The 15,582-nt window shown below is 41.2% G+C and overlaps 1 protein-coding gene across 1 annotated transcript in view; it reads left to right on the forward strand.

Annotated features, from left to right (window-relative positions):
• MED27 (mediator complex subunit 27) overlaps window positions 1–15,582 on the forward strand; it is an 85,166-nt gene that overhangs the window by 64,695 nt on the left and 4,889 nt on the right. The window contains exons 5-6 of the mRNA XM_083875843.1: window positions 4,408–4,515; window positions 10,690–10,731. Of these exons, the coding sequence (XP_083731969.1) occupies window positions 4,408–4,515; window positions 10,690–10,731 (150 nt within the window). The remainder of the gene's footprint in view (window positions 1–4,407; window positions 4,516–10,689; window positions 10,732–15,582) is intronic.

Here is a 15,582-nt window from a genome sequence, read left to right on the forward strand (position 1 = left end):
GGTTACATCTCTGCTTGGATATTGCCTTATTTCTGAGGTGAATAAAAACCACACACACACACTTGTGCTCCTTTTTATAGAAGCAGGGAGGTGCCCATGTTAACTGAAAATAATGTTTTCTTTCTTTTAGCTCTGCATTGCAGAGCATCTGCAGCTCAAATCAGCAGCAAATTCCCTGGAATGCTGAGGGGAAATCTGCAGCTTTGGGGATTTTTCATTTCACAAAGTGTGGGAGCCTGGTGTTGTCAGCATACATTTTCCTGATATCAAACTTAAATAAATTTTAAGAAAGAGCATTTGCTAATATGTTGTTTAAATGGCTCATAAAAGGGATTTTCACTTGGTATTAGCTTCAATGAGGAGGCAAAATTGAAGGGGGGATTTCAAGCTGTTTCCTCCAGGCAGAGTTCTGGCATGGTAAATTAAGTTTGATCCTTTTTATTTTGTAAACTCATGTGGACCCTGATTCTGACTTACTTGGAAAGATACTTTCTTCTTTCCAATTATAATTGGTGTTAAATGGGAACTTTTTTTAGCAGTCTTACAAGAAATTATCTAAGTCATTCTCCCTGATTATTCTGTTTCCCCCTCTCCCTTCCTTGGCATACTGTGTCTGTCAGATGCTCCTTGAAATTTATCTTGGTGATAGACAAAATATTTTAAAAACTGGGATATTTCAAGAAGATTTTTATTCTATATGTCTTTGTCAGAAAAGCTGCATAATATTGCAGATTTCAATCAGCTGCCTGTCCTACCTTCTTCTGGGGCTTGCCATTTTAGGAAGCAGGGGATTTATGAATAACTTAACTGTCTGAATTTAGTATACTTCAGTTAAAAGGAAGTTAGAAGTACATTGTTATTACACAGCCCAAAACAGAAGCTACAGAAGTATTTAACTTGCAACTGTTCCATTTTCAGCTCACAGAACTGTGGGGCATATTTTTTCATTCATATTAATTGAATTTTAAAGTGACCTTGTACATGTATTGATTTGAATTAAAATTTTCTACATCAAGGACGAGTTGGCATATATCCTTCAGGCAAAATATTAAAAAGCCAAGTGCTGTCTTAACAGGATATCGACAGGAGAAGTTGAAATTTAATAGGAAAACTTGGCTTAGAAAGGAAATTGTTGCCTTCTTGTCACAATTGAAAGGTATCTTTTCTGAACAAGGGAAGAAATTTCTCTCAGTTGGTACCTGTGGAAATGTAGAGACATTTCAATGCCCATTAAATAGGGACCATCTGAGTGAGTCTGGACCTCCAGGAGAGACCTGCACTCTTGGAGCTTGGAGTAGAACTGTCACATTACTGGTTTACCAAAGCCATTAGTGTTTTATTACCTTCTTTCAGGTGATCTGTAGGGACACAGTTGTATGACCGACTGTAAGTGTAAATTATGTTCCATACATAGATCTGTTCTGAACAAGTAGCCAAGTTGAGCAGGGATTGGAATAAAATGGTCTGCTGAAAAACATGATTTGTAAAATACAGTGGAGTTGAACAAAAACATTAAGCCCTGGAAATAGTTATGAATCTTGATTACTGGAGGAAAAAAAAAAAGTATTTGCTGTGTACAATATGGAATGTGCTTCACCCTGCAAATAGCTGTGGAGCAGAGTTCTGGCTTCTACATCTCACAGCATCCTCCAGTCTGGTGACAGGCTGTTGTTCATTCTTTGTACTACTACTCTCATTCTTTCAGTGCTGTTAAAACTATGAACTGTAATTTTTCTGAGCTACTCTTTTACAAAATTCCTGCTTCTGTCAGACTTAGCTAATGATACAGTCCTACAGAAATCATCTCGAAGTCTCGATCTCTCTTCCAGCCAGAGTAAAGTCTACAGGAATCCCTTGTCAAAACAAGAGTGGTACAAAAGAGGAAAGTTTTTTGTTCTAGTACCAGAGCACTGTAAGAGCTAATTCTGACAACTCAGCACCAACCCAGGCGAAGTTTGGATTTCCAGGGTGCCTGGGTGCCCTCTGTAAAGCAATAGGACCTTCCTCAGTGAGCTCACTGAGGTACCCAGCTAGAGTTAGGTTTCCACAGCTCCTTACATTTGTGAGAGACAGGAATTCTGAATTTTGGTGTTCAGGCAAGTGGCTGATCCAGGTACTGTCCTGGACATTGTGCAGGATGTGACATTCCAGTGCTGTGCTGGATTCTGGAAGTGGAGAGTGACCCACTGGAAGGGTATGAAGTCACATCACCTGGAGAAGGGCAGGGGAGCTAATGCAGGAGCATTTGTACAGGTAGATCAGGTGGGGAGAAGGTTTGAGACCAGCAGTGAGTTCATTCCAGCAAGCTGGAGTGCCACACACAGGATTTTTCACCATGTTATTTTCCACTGTTCACTGAGAGGATTTTCAGGAACATCCCACACAGGCTTCAGATCAACCTCAGATTTATTTCTACCTGGCAGCACTGGGAAATGCTGTGAATGCACAATGTAAAGAGAAAGAGGAAAGAAGGGAGCTTCAACTGAAGTGTGTGAAGGCAATGGGGATAGGAAATACTATACAGAAAGCTGGGTCTGAGTGTTTGTAGGGCAGCCTTATCCTTCTTCCATTAAGGTTTCTTTTTCTTTCAAATGTCTTCTTTTCCTATTTTTAATTTTATTATGTATGGTTGATGCCTAGCGTGAAGTTATAAATAAGAGTCCGTTCTCTCAGCAGACCAATATTCCACTAAAGTGCCAGTTTTAATAAGGCAGAAAAATAAATTGAAAATAGTTAACTCTTAATGTGCTGGCAACTCGTCTCAAAGTTTATTCATTTCCTCCTCATAGCAATTATGACAAAACTCTGTGATTCCAGTGGGTGATCACCATCATAGCTTAGGCACCTCTGGGTCATGACTTTGCATTTCTAACTTAATTAATACAGTGTCAGATGCTGAAATAACTCTGCCCATTTTCTGTATATGAGGATCAACTAGGTCTTGTTTAAGAGTACCCTGGCAAGGTGCTGCATTTAAACCAAAATTCACAGCACCTGATAGTACAATATGGTGTTTCCATACATGTTCATGGTTCCTGCTGTGTCCATGGCTCAGAGCCTGATACAAGTTCCTGTCCTCCAGCCTTTCACATGTTTTTTCTACAGAAATTACCCATTTTTCTGACCCACTTTTTATGTTCTTGCAGCATGATGCCTGGCAGCTTGTCTGCTTGATGGCTGTCATTGTCTTCCCTTCTTGTTCCTCTGTCTTTTCTCTTGCTGCGAACTTGTCCTGCCCTGTTGTTAAGACTCTTCCCTGCTGGAGTTCTCCCTGTCCCATGCCAAAGGCTTGGCATCAGTTCTGTCCAGAGTTTGTGGCTCTGTCCTGCTGTCTGCTGATTAAATCAGCTCAAGCTGGGGCTGCTGGTGTTGGAACAAGGTGATGGGCAGGAGTCATTAACAGAAATTACAAAGGAATAACATCCAACAGATCAATAAAGGTGCATATTGACTTATTTCTTTAGGTGTGGATTTGTCTGCTGAGGTCAGCAGTAAAAGCACATTTGTTTCAGTGGGTGTTAATCTATACAGGATGAAAGGTTGGAACACGGCAGAAAATGAGTTGCTGCTGGTTGGGAAATATTAAAATGAGCTAATTGTTTGGGTTTTATCTTGGTTTTATGCTTTTGTGACTGAGGAAAAACTCTCTAATAATCTCTGCATAACAAAATACAAAGACAGGATTCTTGTTAGACACATACCGTAACTGTATTGAAGTACAACTTCATCTTTGAAATGTAAATTGATTTTTAGATTAAAATGCCTTCATTATTGCATTTTTGTCAATAATATAATTTAGGCTCATTTCTGTTGTTGTACTCTGACTGACCCTCTGTATTTTCCATTATACTAGTTTTATTCTTTGCACTTTAACACTTTCACAGAAGGAAATGAAACCTTTGAAAATGTAACATTTTTACTTGAAGCTGTAGTTTCCTTTGAAATAATTTTACATTTTTATTGGACAGAAAATGTTTTCCATTAAACTCATGGCATGCTTTTACAAGCCAGCATTAAGAGAGTCTGATTCTTCTTTTGAATTGTTTTTCTCTAAGTGGACTTATATTGGAGAATATCAAATTCATCGAAAATAATCACATTTGCCCATTGTTTTTGACAAGTTATTGAGTTGTGGTGTTAATAAAATGGAGAGAATTGCTTGGCAGTGTCATGTCTGCACAAGGGAATTCTGTGGACTCATACATTTTCAGTTGCAAATGAATGTTTGTTTGTTCTGCACTTTATAGTCTCTCTCCTCCTCATATCACACACTGCTTTTAGGTCTTTTATTTTGGTCTCTCTATAACATATTGAAAACTGAAATTGCATCAACTTAAGCTGTTAACTCGATGAATTCAGACACCATCGACTCGCCCTCAGTTGGTGTCCTTGTCCTGTTCTTCACAGGTCACCTTAGGAAAGGTGTTAAAAGTGATTGTGGTGATGCGGAGCCTCTTCATCGACCGCACCATCGTCAAAGGCTACAACGAGAACGTCTACACCGAGGATGGCAAGGTGGGCTGTGGCCTCTGCAGCCACTGCATTTCATCTTTGTCTGTTTACAGAGCACTGGGATCCCACTGCAAGTATGGAAACATAAAGCTGGCAAAAGATTGGGAATGTCGGCAAAATGTTCTGGTTTAAATTTGTCTTGCTTTGCTTGTGCATCCCCAGATCTCTGAGTTCTTTCTAAGCTCTGAAGCCTTTGCTTGAATTTCTGATTTATCACCTTAGACCCTAGTTGCTGTGTTTGTAGTGTCTACTGAGAAAACAATTTTGCAGTGTACCAGCACATCAACACCCCAAGGTTCAGCTTTCTCTCTTCTGAGAGCCATTGAGAAATCTTGGGCTGGTTTTTTTTTGGCTCAATAAACACAACAGAGAGGATCACTGGTAGGTGCTCCTCAAGAATTTGCTTGCCAGCAGCAGCACATCTTGAACAGCAGCTACTACAGCAAGTGTTACCTGTTTCCACAAGTGATTTGTTTTGTGAACAGTTCACCCTGCTTGAACCCTGAGATTTCCTGTGCCTGCACACACTCCATATGGCTCTCCTCAGCACATCAGGAGATGTTAACGGGACCTGACGGCCTTAGCTCAGCCCAGGTCTCTTTCCAGGGTGGAATTGGTCTCTGTTCCTGAGACATCCACCAGGACTCTCCGTTGCCAGTAACAGCACTAAATACCTCCATGTTTCACATTATCTCTCTGGAGCCTTCTCTTCTGATTATGATGCCTATTAAAATAAAAAGTTCATTATATCAAGATGAGTATTTGGCACCCATAGGCCATGTTATAATGAGGTGAGACTTCTTTTCCTTTCAAAAGTGATAACTGTGTTATCTGTGTTTCAGCACACAGAAGCACGTTGTGTGCTGACCCAGAGTTCAGCAGCTCTGAGTCTGAACCTCTGTTCTCTGGGAAAGGCAAGGAGCTGAGCTGCTGGAAGGAAATACTGCAGCTCTGTTTCCCAGGTGAGACCTTCTTTCTCAAAGGGCCCAAGAAGTAGTAAAATAAAAATTGCTTAATTTTGATTTGCCTTTTTCGGATAGGCAGGTTTAAATACCAGCTTGCTGCAGATGCAGCTGCTCTCTACTCCCTGTATATTTACATAGAAATACAGAGCTACAGCACCGGCCCCTCTTCACCCCACGTTCTGCATGGAAGTGAAATGATGGTCTGCTGAGAGAGCACTGACAGTGTGTGATGGATTCCCATGTCACACTTCATTTGGGTGTGCTCGTTTTCTCTGATGAATCCAGTTTCCTTTGAAGCTCCCTTGAAATACAATAATGCTACATATGCTGAAAAGCTAACTAAGGAGTTTCTTTCTGAAACTCAGCATCTGGCATTGGGATTCTGTTCAGCTCAAGGTGAACTCTCCTGGGAGCTGCACATTGTTCCTCTGGCATCATTTGCTGCCAGGGGACAGCAGGACTTGCCAAGGCCAGCTCTGGGCACGGGGCACTAACCTTTGCCTGCTGTCAGTGGGGAGCAGCTCTGCTCCTCCAGAGCATTGCTGTTAACACCTGGCTTATTTCTTGCTTTAAGCCAGTCTGCAGGGGAGTCTGTTCTCTACCCATTTAGCTTTGTGTCCAAACCTGGGCTGTATGAGTGCTCCTTTAAGGCTGCACCAACCCATGACCTTTATGTGGCACTTTGCTATTCCAGTGGGCATCCCAGAGTTTTTGCAAACCTGAAGGTCTCTGTTATAGGAACATTTCATTTGACTGAAGTAGAATTGGAGTTGGAGCCACTTAAATCATGAGCAAATTTGGCTTGGAAGATTAAATAAACGCGTAGTTGGCTAGTTTTGCCAACTGGAGCACATATTGACAAACAGTGAGTTCCTTTTTTTTTTGTCACTAATTAACTACTCTGGTAATTGGAGAATAAGAATTAAGATTGTGCTCTCACAATGATTTGCTTTCCTTATTGTGCCTGCTGGGAATGAGCGATTGCAGTCAGTTACAGACAGAGTCCATTGCAATTCCTTCCCTGTCACAACAGATGCTGTTGGGAAAGTACTTCAGTGAGTTTTCTGCACGATTCTGGCTTCTCAGTTGCTAGCCTGATAGCATGAAAAATGCACCAGCATTAAGGAGAAACACACAAAAAAAGTAAGAAAAAGATCAGAGAGTATCATCCTTATTAAATAACAGAAATATGGAGAACGCTCAGGAACACAGTAGGAGGTGATAATTTTTCCAGGGAGCAGTTTACACAGTCATTGTTGATTTGGGACTTAGCTTATATATTCCTAGGAAACATTTAATATTTGTAAACAGCAGGGAGATGAGGAATTAGGTGCTAACATGCAAATGGCAATGCTGAAGTGCCTCTTTTCTGTAAGGCACATTGAAGAAAGGACACTGGATAAGTCTTTGTACTTCTTTGCACTTAACTGGATAAGGGTCTGTTGAGTCACCCTCCAAACTGCACACATTGGAAAGGCCTTTAAGTACAAAAAATGAAATTTAGTGGGAGACCTTTTACAAGTAGAGGGGTTTGGGGTAACCAGATGTATTCAGTGGTGTTTAAATAAAGGAGAATTGGCCATCACTGGTAGACTGGTCACACAGACAGTGAAAAATGGACTGTGCACAAAAGAGGCCAAAGATTTTCCCTCTGATCAGAGTAGACATCATTTATTACAGGAAATACACTGCTTTTAGCAAATTCTGCATTACTGGGAAGAAAGGAAGGGGCAAGTGCAAACAGCAGAGCTGTTGAGACTCTTCTGGTCCTTCAGTCAGGCAAGTCTGGCAAAAAGCCCCAAATCTGGGTGTTTCTTCTGGTTGTGGAGCTGCTCAGTGGCACACCAGCAGTTCCCCCGGAAAGCTGACATTGCATTTTCCAGGTTGCTTTATCTTGCTGTGTGCTCACACGTTGTGCTGTGCAGGTTGACAGGTGCTTACGTGAGAGCCTCACACAGTCTCTGCTGAAGCCTCCCTAAGCTGGGTCCTCCCTCTTACACATTTAAACGCTTTCAAAATTAAGGTGAAAAAGCAGAAGTTTTAAGCTTGCAGTGAATAAAACAAGACCAGCCATTCTGAGATTTTATTTTCAAGCTTTACTTATACAGACAGAATCACTGCATTTCTTAAGTGGCTGGTGTCCCTCTCTCGTGAATTATTCACACACCCTGCAGAATTTGTCTTTGCCAAGCTTCCAGCTGCATAACTTGGACATTTTTGGTGCCACTTTGCAAAAACAGTAAGTGAGATCTGGCAGGCTCTGACATGTCATGGGTGCTGGACCTGCTCAGAGTTGCTCTTGCTCACCATCCTAACCCTTCATGTCCACCACAGATTGATTCATTTTAATTACCCTCATGATTTTAGTGGTGGCACAATGCCACCCTTAATTTCAGACTGACACGCTGTTTGTGCATTGAAATTTAACCACGGATGGTAATTAATTACTAGTGTTTTCCTGATTCCTGACTAAATGAAGCTATGCAGCTCATCTTCACAGGGCAGCTGGGCCATCAAAGTCATATTGGGATTTTTTGGCATGATAATACCGTGCTTTTCTTTGGATGCAGAGACCGAGAACCACCTTGACAGGTCATGTGGGCACTTCACATCACTGCCCAGCCAAATTCCTCTTTTGCATCCCTTAGACTTAACTAAAGAAACATAAGTGTCTCTGTTGAATTCTCCTGTTCAGGAACTTGGGTTATGTTAATGCTACGGCTTCATTAATTACCCCATATCAGTAAGAAAAGGCAGCTTTTAGCCTCCTAGCATAAGAGAGGAGAAGAAATAGTAGTATCAAAGGAAAGCTTCAAAGACAGGCAGAGCTGTCTCTCGGGTAATTTCTGATCCCTGCATTCTCACCACTTCAAAGCTGGCTGTGTGTGTGTTTGGGTGAAGGGGGGGTTGAATCCGATTTCTCTAATAAGTGTTGGCACCGGACCTGTTTGATATGGGATGCAGGGAACATTCGGGGTTGTTATCGCTTTTGAAATCGCTCCGACGACCTTCAGAAAACGGCCTCTTGTTCCAGCTGCTGGGGGTGGGTGGGGAGAGGGGCGCTGGGGAAAGCAAGCCCCGGGTTAATTCGCATGCAGAGGATGCCCTGAAATTCTGCTTTCAGCAGTTTTTTAGTTACAAATGTGTGTCTTGATTGAAAGTGAAAAGTTGAAGAATAATAGACCTGTAACGATTCGTTCTTTAATCTGCCTCTGCCTTAATCCTCAATTTCGGGAGGGAAAGGTGGGCACTCATTTAGGATGTATGGACAGAGCAGGGACTAGTGGTTTTTTCTTTTTCCTTTCTTCCTTTTTTAACATGGATAGCATCATGTCTGTAAGACAGGCATTCATTACTTTTTCAGCTTTCTCATCTCCATGCCAGCTAATGAACATTCAGAACCTGTTGGACTCATCTTAAAGCAGCATCTGAAGTGGACGTTTTTTGAGCCTAACTAGAGAGGATCACATACTTGGTTTGATCACTGGAGATCAGCAAACCATCTATACATTCCAATTACACTAACTCTGCAGTCAAAAAAAAGCTGTAAATTAGATTAAAATTAAGGGGGGAGCAGGGGGGGAATAAATACACATTAGTTTTTTATTTCCAAATGTCAGATTTTCTAATCTGGAAGTGCAGTGCTGCCTTCCTAGGAGGCACAGGTGGGATAATTCCCTGTAAATCAAGCCTGGGTCCAAGCCTGGGCTGCATCTTGACTGTTGGTGTTCACACAGGTTCTTGATATCACCCCAAGAGCCAGGAAATGTTACAAGGTTTGCAGGGAGGTGCCTCGGGGTACTCGTGTCTCCATCCAGCCTGGAAAAGGCGTTTAGACTTCAGCTGTCTTTTGTCTCACGGCAAGGTCAGCCGTGCTGAGCCGTGAAACATCCTTCCTGGAGTGGCTTTTGAAGTTTGAGCCTCATGTCCTGTCCACACTGAGCACTGGGGACTCAGGAGTCACTGCTGTGCAGGGTTTGGACATGGGCCACTTCACACTGCTGCTCCTAAAAGAATGAGAGCTTTTAGAATTCTGACCATTTTTAGTGTGGTGAATTAATCACTTGGACTCAGCATCCTTCCCCTTCACTTCCCTCACCTCCCTCTAATGTGTTTTACTCACTTCTTATGACTTCCTTCATTTCAGAGTCTCTTTGTGCCCTCAGTTAGAATGTATGGGCATGTAAGGCAGAGCTAAAACAATCAGTTTAATAATGAGAAAAAGAGAGAACCCCCCTTGTGAGAACACATGTGTCCAACCAGGGTATCAGGCACCAGAGGAGCTACCCCTGCTTCATAAATTCACTCAGAAGTTCTTTTGTCTAGACTAAGATTCCTGAGATTAATGCTTTATCAAACACCTTTCCCATGACGAGTCCTGTGCATACAGAATCGTTGAGTACACTGGGATCTGTTGAAAAAAAAGTGATTTGCAAGTCCAGGATTGATGGAAGCTCCTCTTATTTTTCCCTGCTGCTTTTCCTTGACAGAGTCCAAGATGTTCCACAGGGCTGGGCTAAGAGACCATTAATGTGTCAGTAGGAAGTGTTAAACACCAGAGCCACTGGGCTGTTCATCAAGGACAGCCTTACCTTCCTGTTTGGGGGCTAATAAATCTTAAATTTCAATTTTCTTCTCTTAGTTTGTGTGTAGCTGAGCACAGGTTTAAGTCATAGATGTGTGCAGTTATCTACAACCTTAAATCTCTGTTAGTGTGATTTTTGTCTGCAAATGTAAATGCAGTTTCCTGAGGGATGTTTTATTTAGCCCCAGTAGACCCAAAGCTTTGGCTTAATTCAGCTAAACGCTCTTTGTGTCGTTTTAACTGAATCACTTACTCAACACAAGACAAGCATAAACTTAATAAAAATGCCATCATTTTAGAAACACACTCAAGCTGATGAATATTTGCATAGATCAGCCACAACCCCATACAAATGAAGATTTTGCTTTTTTAAAGAAAACTCATTAATTCAACAGGTCTTGTATGTATAATTTTTTTATTGAAACTGCGCTGAACTGTGTTCATTCTTCATTGCAATACAAAGGAAATCTTACGTTATTAATTCCCTTTCTTGGGTTGCAGCAGGTGAGGGCAAGGGGTCAAAATAGTGAACTCAGAGATATATCTTTGTAGATCCATTTTCTCTCCAAAGCTGCTGCTTTATCTGTAGTAACATATAACTTTTTTTTTTTTTTTTGCCTACTCTAGCTTGACATATGGTCTAAATCCAACTATCAAGTTTTTCAGAAGGTAAGTCTCACATCATTTCTCTCTACCTAAGGCACATATGTGGAATTGATTTTAAATATTTGGGCCCTTATGTTAAATAATTCAAAATTTATTCTTTGTCATCCCAACTTGCAAATAGCAAACAATAATTTGTAATGATGGAAAACTGTGAGTAGAAAAGAAGATCACTTCTGGTGTTATTTAATTTGGATTTATTTCCTATCACAGTTCCAGTCCATGGTTTGGAACAGGAGTTTGGAGATTATACCGCACTAGTCTTAAAATTTCATGGGGAATCTCTGAGCATTCCTTCTTCAGTTTAAATCTCTTGGGGGAGAAAGGACTGTTTCAACTTCATTTGGATTTTGCTTTGTTGTTTTCATTGGGGTTGGTTGCCTCACATTCTTGTCTTCAATAAAACAGTGGAACCCCCTTTCCAAAATAAGTTTGGAAATATTTTCCGTGACATTATTTTTGCCTTTCCTTCTTCCCGTGATGGTGTAAGCAAGAGGAGGGACTTACTGGAATGAATGTTTTGCCATAAAGTAAGAGAAGACTGATGAGAGAATGGCAGCAATAAAAATAAAACTGCTAAGAGGGTTAAAGTGTGTTTTAGAAAGATCTATATCTTGCTGTTTTCAAGGAAGGGAAGAATTCTCTTTGAAGGCCTCTTGTCAGAATGCTGTAAGTTCAGATTGATCTGAGTTTAAATTCCAGTTTCCCTACCCTCAAGCCCCTGTTCAAGGAGCTGGAGTCTCCAGCTGCTGCACTGGCTCCTTTCATCCCCGTTTGTTGTTTGTGAGACAAATGTGGGTCAGGGACTCGAAAGAGCTCAAAAACAGGGGTCAAAACTGTGGCATCTTGGCTGTATTTGTGCAGCTCCCTTCCAAGATTTCAGAGACAGTCAGAAGGGGAGATGTTTGACCTAGGATATTACCCTGCTGGAGATCAAGAGACAACTTTTGGGGAGCTTGGTTGCTCTCCCTTCTCTGCCTGGCATTAAAGCAAATTTTTGCTGCAGTTGATTCTTTACCCCGGAGATTAGTGGTTTAAATATTCTTTCTATTTTAGCATCAAGTAGGGTAATAGAGCAGGAAGTAAAACAGCATTTGTTTATCAGCCTGCCTTTAAAGTGATTTTTGCAGTGGAATAAATGTAAGGTTTTGGAATTACCTGCATCATCTCAGTTCCCCAATTGCATCATCTCAGTTTCCCAATTCCCACATCCCAATGTGTGTGTTTGGTTGTACACTCATTTGGGCATAAGATTGTCCCCCTGGATGTGTTGGTTTAGAATAACTTGAAAGGGTAAATTCATATAGCTGAAATTTGTGTTAAATGTAATAAATAATCAGGTTTTGATGATACAGTTTTCTATAGTGAGATAACAGAGTACAGTAAGTGTCCAGCTTGCTTAGATCTCTATGTTAAGTACTCAGGATGCATAAATAAATGGAATAAATTTCCCTTTATGTCCAGGTGATGCTTTCAGAGCAGAAGTTGAAGAGATCAGTGAGAAAACATAAAATACCCCTCTTCCTGCTACCTCTATGTCTGCAGTATGGATAAATGAGAATCTTTGTTCTCTTCCTAAATTCCTGTTGTCCAGTTTTCTCTTGATGAATACCAAATTATTAATACTTATCAAAAAATAAAAACTTACCCAGAAAGACTTCAGGGAAAGGGTGTCCTGTAACCAGCTGAAAAACTGTCTGTGGGGGGGTTTATAGTAGTTTTACAGATTTTATTGCTGGCTCTGTCATTGTGTTACCTTGGACAACTTCACCTCTCTTTGGCTGAGTTTCTCATCCCTTAGGCTGGGGCAATATTTGCTGACTTCACAGGAGCTCTCACTGAATTGGTTGCGTAGAGCTCTCAGATTCTTGCCTGAGAAATGTGATAAAAATGCAAGGTGATGGCACCTTCTAATCAATAGATCGTGTAGATTGAGCTGATAGTTGAAGAAGTTAAGGCTGGGACCCACATCAGCTTTTCAAACAGGTGATAGAAAGTGCTGTGATTCAGCATAGTAAATTCTCTGTGGTGCAGTGCTTGGTTTGGTTTTTTCTTTATTCTCTAAAGTTGCACTTGTGTCTATTTATTTGTAATACCCAGGAGTAGTGATTTAGCAGTAGCAAAATGAAGGAAATAGATAAATTAGTGTTACAGAAACTATTATACTCTGTTACCAGGGTAGGATCTGTACTGCAGGATTTTCTGAACAAATGTTTTCATGTCACTAAAAAATCATGAGTAAATGTGTCAGAGCATATCTGAATGTTCTTGAAATGTGTTTCTCATGGCAGTCACCAGTATGGCAATGTGGAAGAGGGAGAAGTAGGGATGAGTAACTGCTTCCCCCATGTAGGAGGTTGGGCAGGCCTTTCACTGCTGCCCTTAAATGTAAAATCCATCACAGGGCTGTTCTTCTTTAAAACCCCCACCAAGTTCCCAAACTCTGTCTTCTGTGCTAATACAACAACATCCATCTGGAGCTCCCCATATCCTGCCTGGGGGAGCTGCAGGCCTGTCAAATCCTCACAGAGTTGCTGCACGACTTTCTAGGTTAAGGACCAGAGACCTCTGATCTTCAATCCAACCCTGTCAGACAAAGCTAAATTTGTCCTGACTTTTTGTTTGCAAACGTTGGCTGTGTCAGCAAGGCTTTTCTCTCTCCTTCTTATTAGGCAGGAATGTGTATGGTTTGATGGGGGCCAGCTCCTGGAGGGCCCATTACTGTTCAACTGTACAGTCATTTTCCCACTTCCCTGGAGACTTCCTGAATCTGGTCCTGGGGTGAACAAGCCTTACAGGCACTGAATGCAGCAGCAGGGTTAGATCCAGAGAATGGAGCTGGGAAATAAGAGAAGAGAATGCTGAAAGGGCAGAAGCACAAGGAGCAAAGAAAAGGTTTTTCAGGCTTCCATGTTGGTGTGACATTTAAACTCCACAGGAGCAGCAAATGTTTTCATCTTACAAACCTCCTTATTTTAACACTTTGTGCCTCTTGATCCACTAATGCGAGAAGAGGAATAAAACAGGAAATTAGGAAAGATTTTGGGGCTTAAATCCTGGTATACATGAAGGCTGCATAATTCCAGTCATTGTTCAGAGGGTTCAGAATTCTATTTGTAAAGAATGGTGCAATGTTCATAACTTTGCATTCACAAAAGAGGGAAGAACATAGAATTTTGGAGCTGCTGTGAGTGGATCAAACTGAGAGATGGTGTCAAACAGCTGCTCTAGTTAAGAGCAGCATTGCTGGTGTTGCTGGGTACTGTGATGAGGTTGGCTGTTTAAATCATATACAAAGGCTTTAAACCCACATATTTCATTCTGATCTCAGAGCTCCATCATTATTTTCACTTAAACAGCCTTAGCAGCTTTAGCAATGCCACAAACTGGTTGTGTTTTTGCTTGATCTGCTTCTCCCCAAAGCACATTTTAACCAGAACCTTGAGAAGCTGTTTGTGAGCCATGCTATCCCAAAGTGATGGCATTTTCAGCACCACAAGGGCACATAAGTATTGTAATGTATGAAGATGTATTCTTGTCAATAATATGAGAGTGAGATCACATGCAGGATGAATGCATGCATGAGATAAATCGTGGGCTGTGCTGCTGCTGCTGCTCAGGGAGAGGAGCTGGGCTGTTCCAGGGTCACTGCTCCTGGGCAGGATCAGTCCCTGCCTCTCTTCAAAGACCACCTTGAGTGAAATAAAACCTCTGTGACCCAATCCAAATAAGCATAACAAGCAAAATAATAACTAAACACTTTGTGAGCTCTGAAAACAACTGATAAATCCTGTTTCAGAGGAGTGTGGTGGTGTTTTCCTGACGTAGGAGTGGGGAAGGGTGTGTAAAGATCTGTGTGAGTTCATCAGTGCCTGTTCCATCCATCATCCTTCCTAGCACCACGTTCTGTGCTCCACATTCCCTCCAGAGAGACTCAGATGTGTTCCTGGAGAGAGGATTGAGTAATGGGAATCCTTGGAAATGAGCAAAGGCATTCATGCAGTTTTTCACGCTATAAAAGATCTAAACACTAATAAAATAACTTCCTTTTTTTTCTTTCCCTTAGTGCTGTGATCAGCCTCCAGAGCTCATTGCTACAGGCTACTGTTAAGGCCATGAACTTACAAGGATTTGGGAAAAAAAAAGAATTTAAAACCTTCCAGGGGATTTTAAGAATCCCTTTATATTAGATGGAGTTGTCAGTGTCATGCTTGAGGGATTAAACAAGTAAGTGGCAAGGGAAGTTAAAGGAAGTTCTGCACCTACTTTTGAGAAGGAGATTTCCTGGCAGTGAGATAAAATACATGGAGAGAGGGAGAGCTTTTATAATTCAGTCATGATGGTTTTTATTAGGCCAGGTGTGGCTTCATTCACCTGGTCTGTGGTGGAGCAAAGCTGTCCCTTAGGTCTTTGCTTTTGTGCTGCTTATCCCAGTTACAGGAAACACTTGCTCAGCCTTCTCCACCTGTAAATTGTGTAATTTAAATTTTTTAAATGGATTTTCCAGCTTTGGGAATGCTGTATGACTAACCAGTGTCATCAAAGCCCAATAAGGCCATTTTTGGATGTGTCACCTTTGGAAAACTCTGTACTGTTCCAATGCATTACAACTCCTCCTGTGAAAAATTGAGTCTCTTTGCCAAATTTGTTTTTTCCATGTCACTGAAGTCTCTTTTCCTCAGTCCCCAAGTGCTTAGTTAAACAATGGCTATTTTATTTAGCAGAATTTTTCTGCAGGAGATTGCCTTGGTTTTCTTTTTTTCCTTTTTTTCTTTTTTTTTTTTTTTTTTTGACAAGAAACACAAGTGCTTTTCAATAGATGAATTGTGAAATACTGAGCTCTTCTGCAAGATCTCT

The sequence above is a fragment of the Zosterops lateralis genome (assembly GCF_965231275.1).
Source record: "Zosterops lateralis genome assembly, chromosome: 20".
Taxonomy (NCBI): domain Eukaryota; kingdom Metazoa; phylum Chordata; class Aves; order Passeriformes; family Zosteropidae; genus Zosterops; species Zosterops lateralis.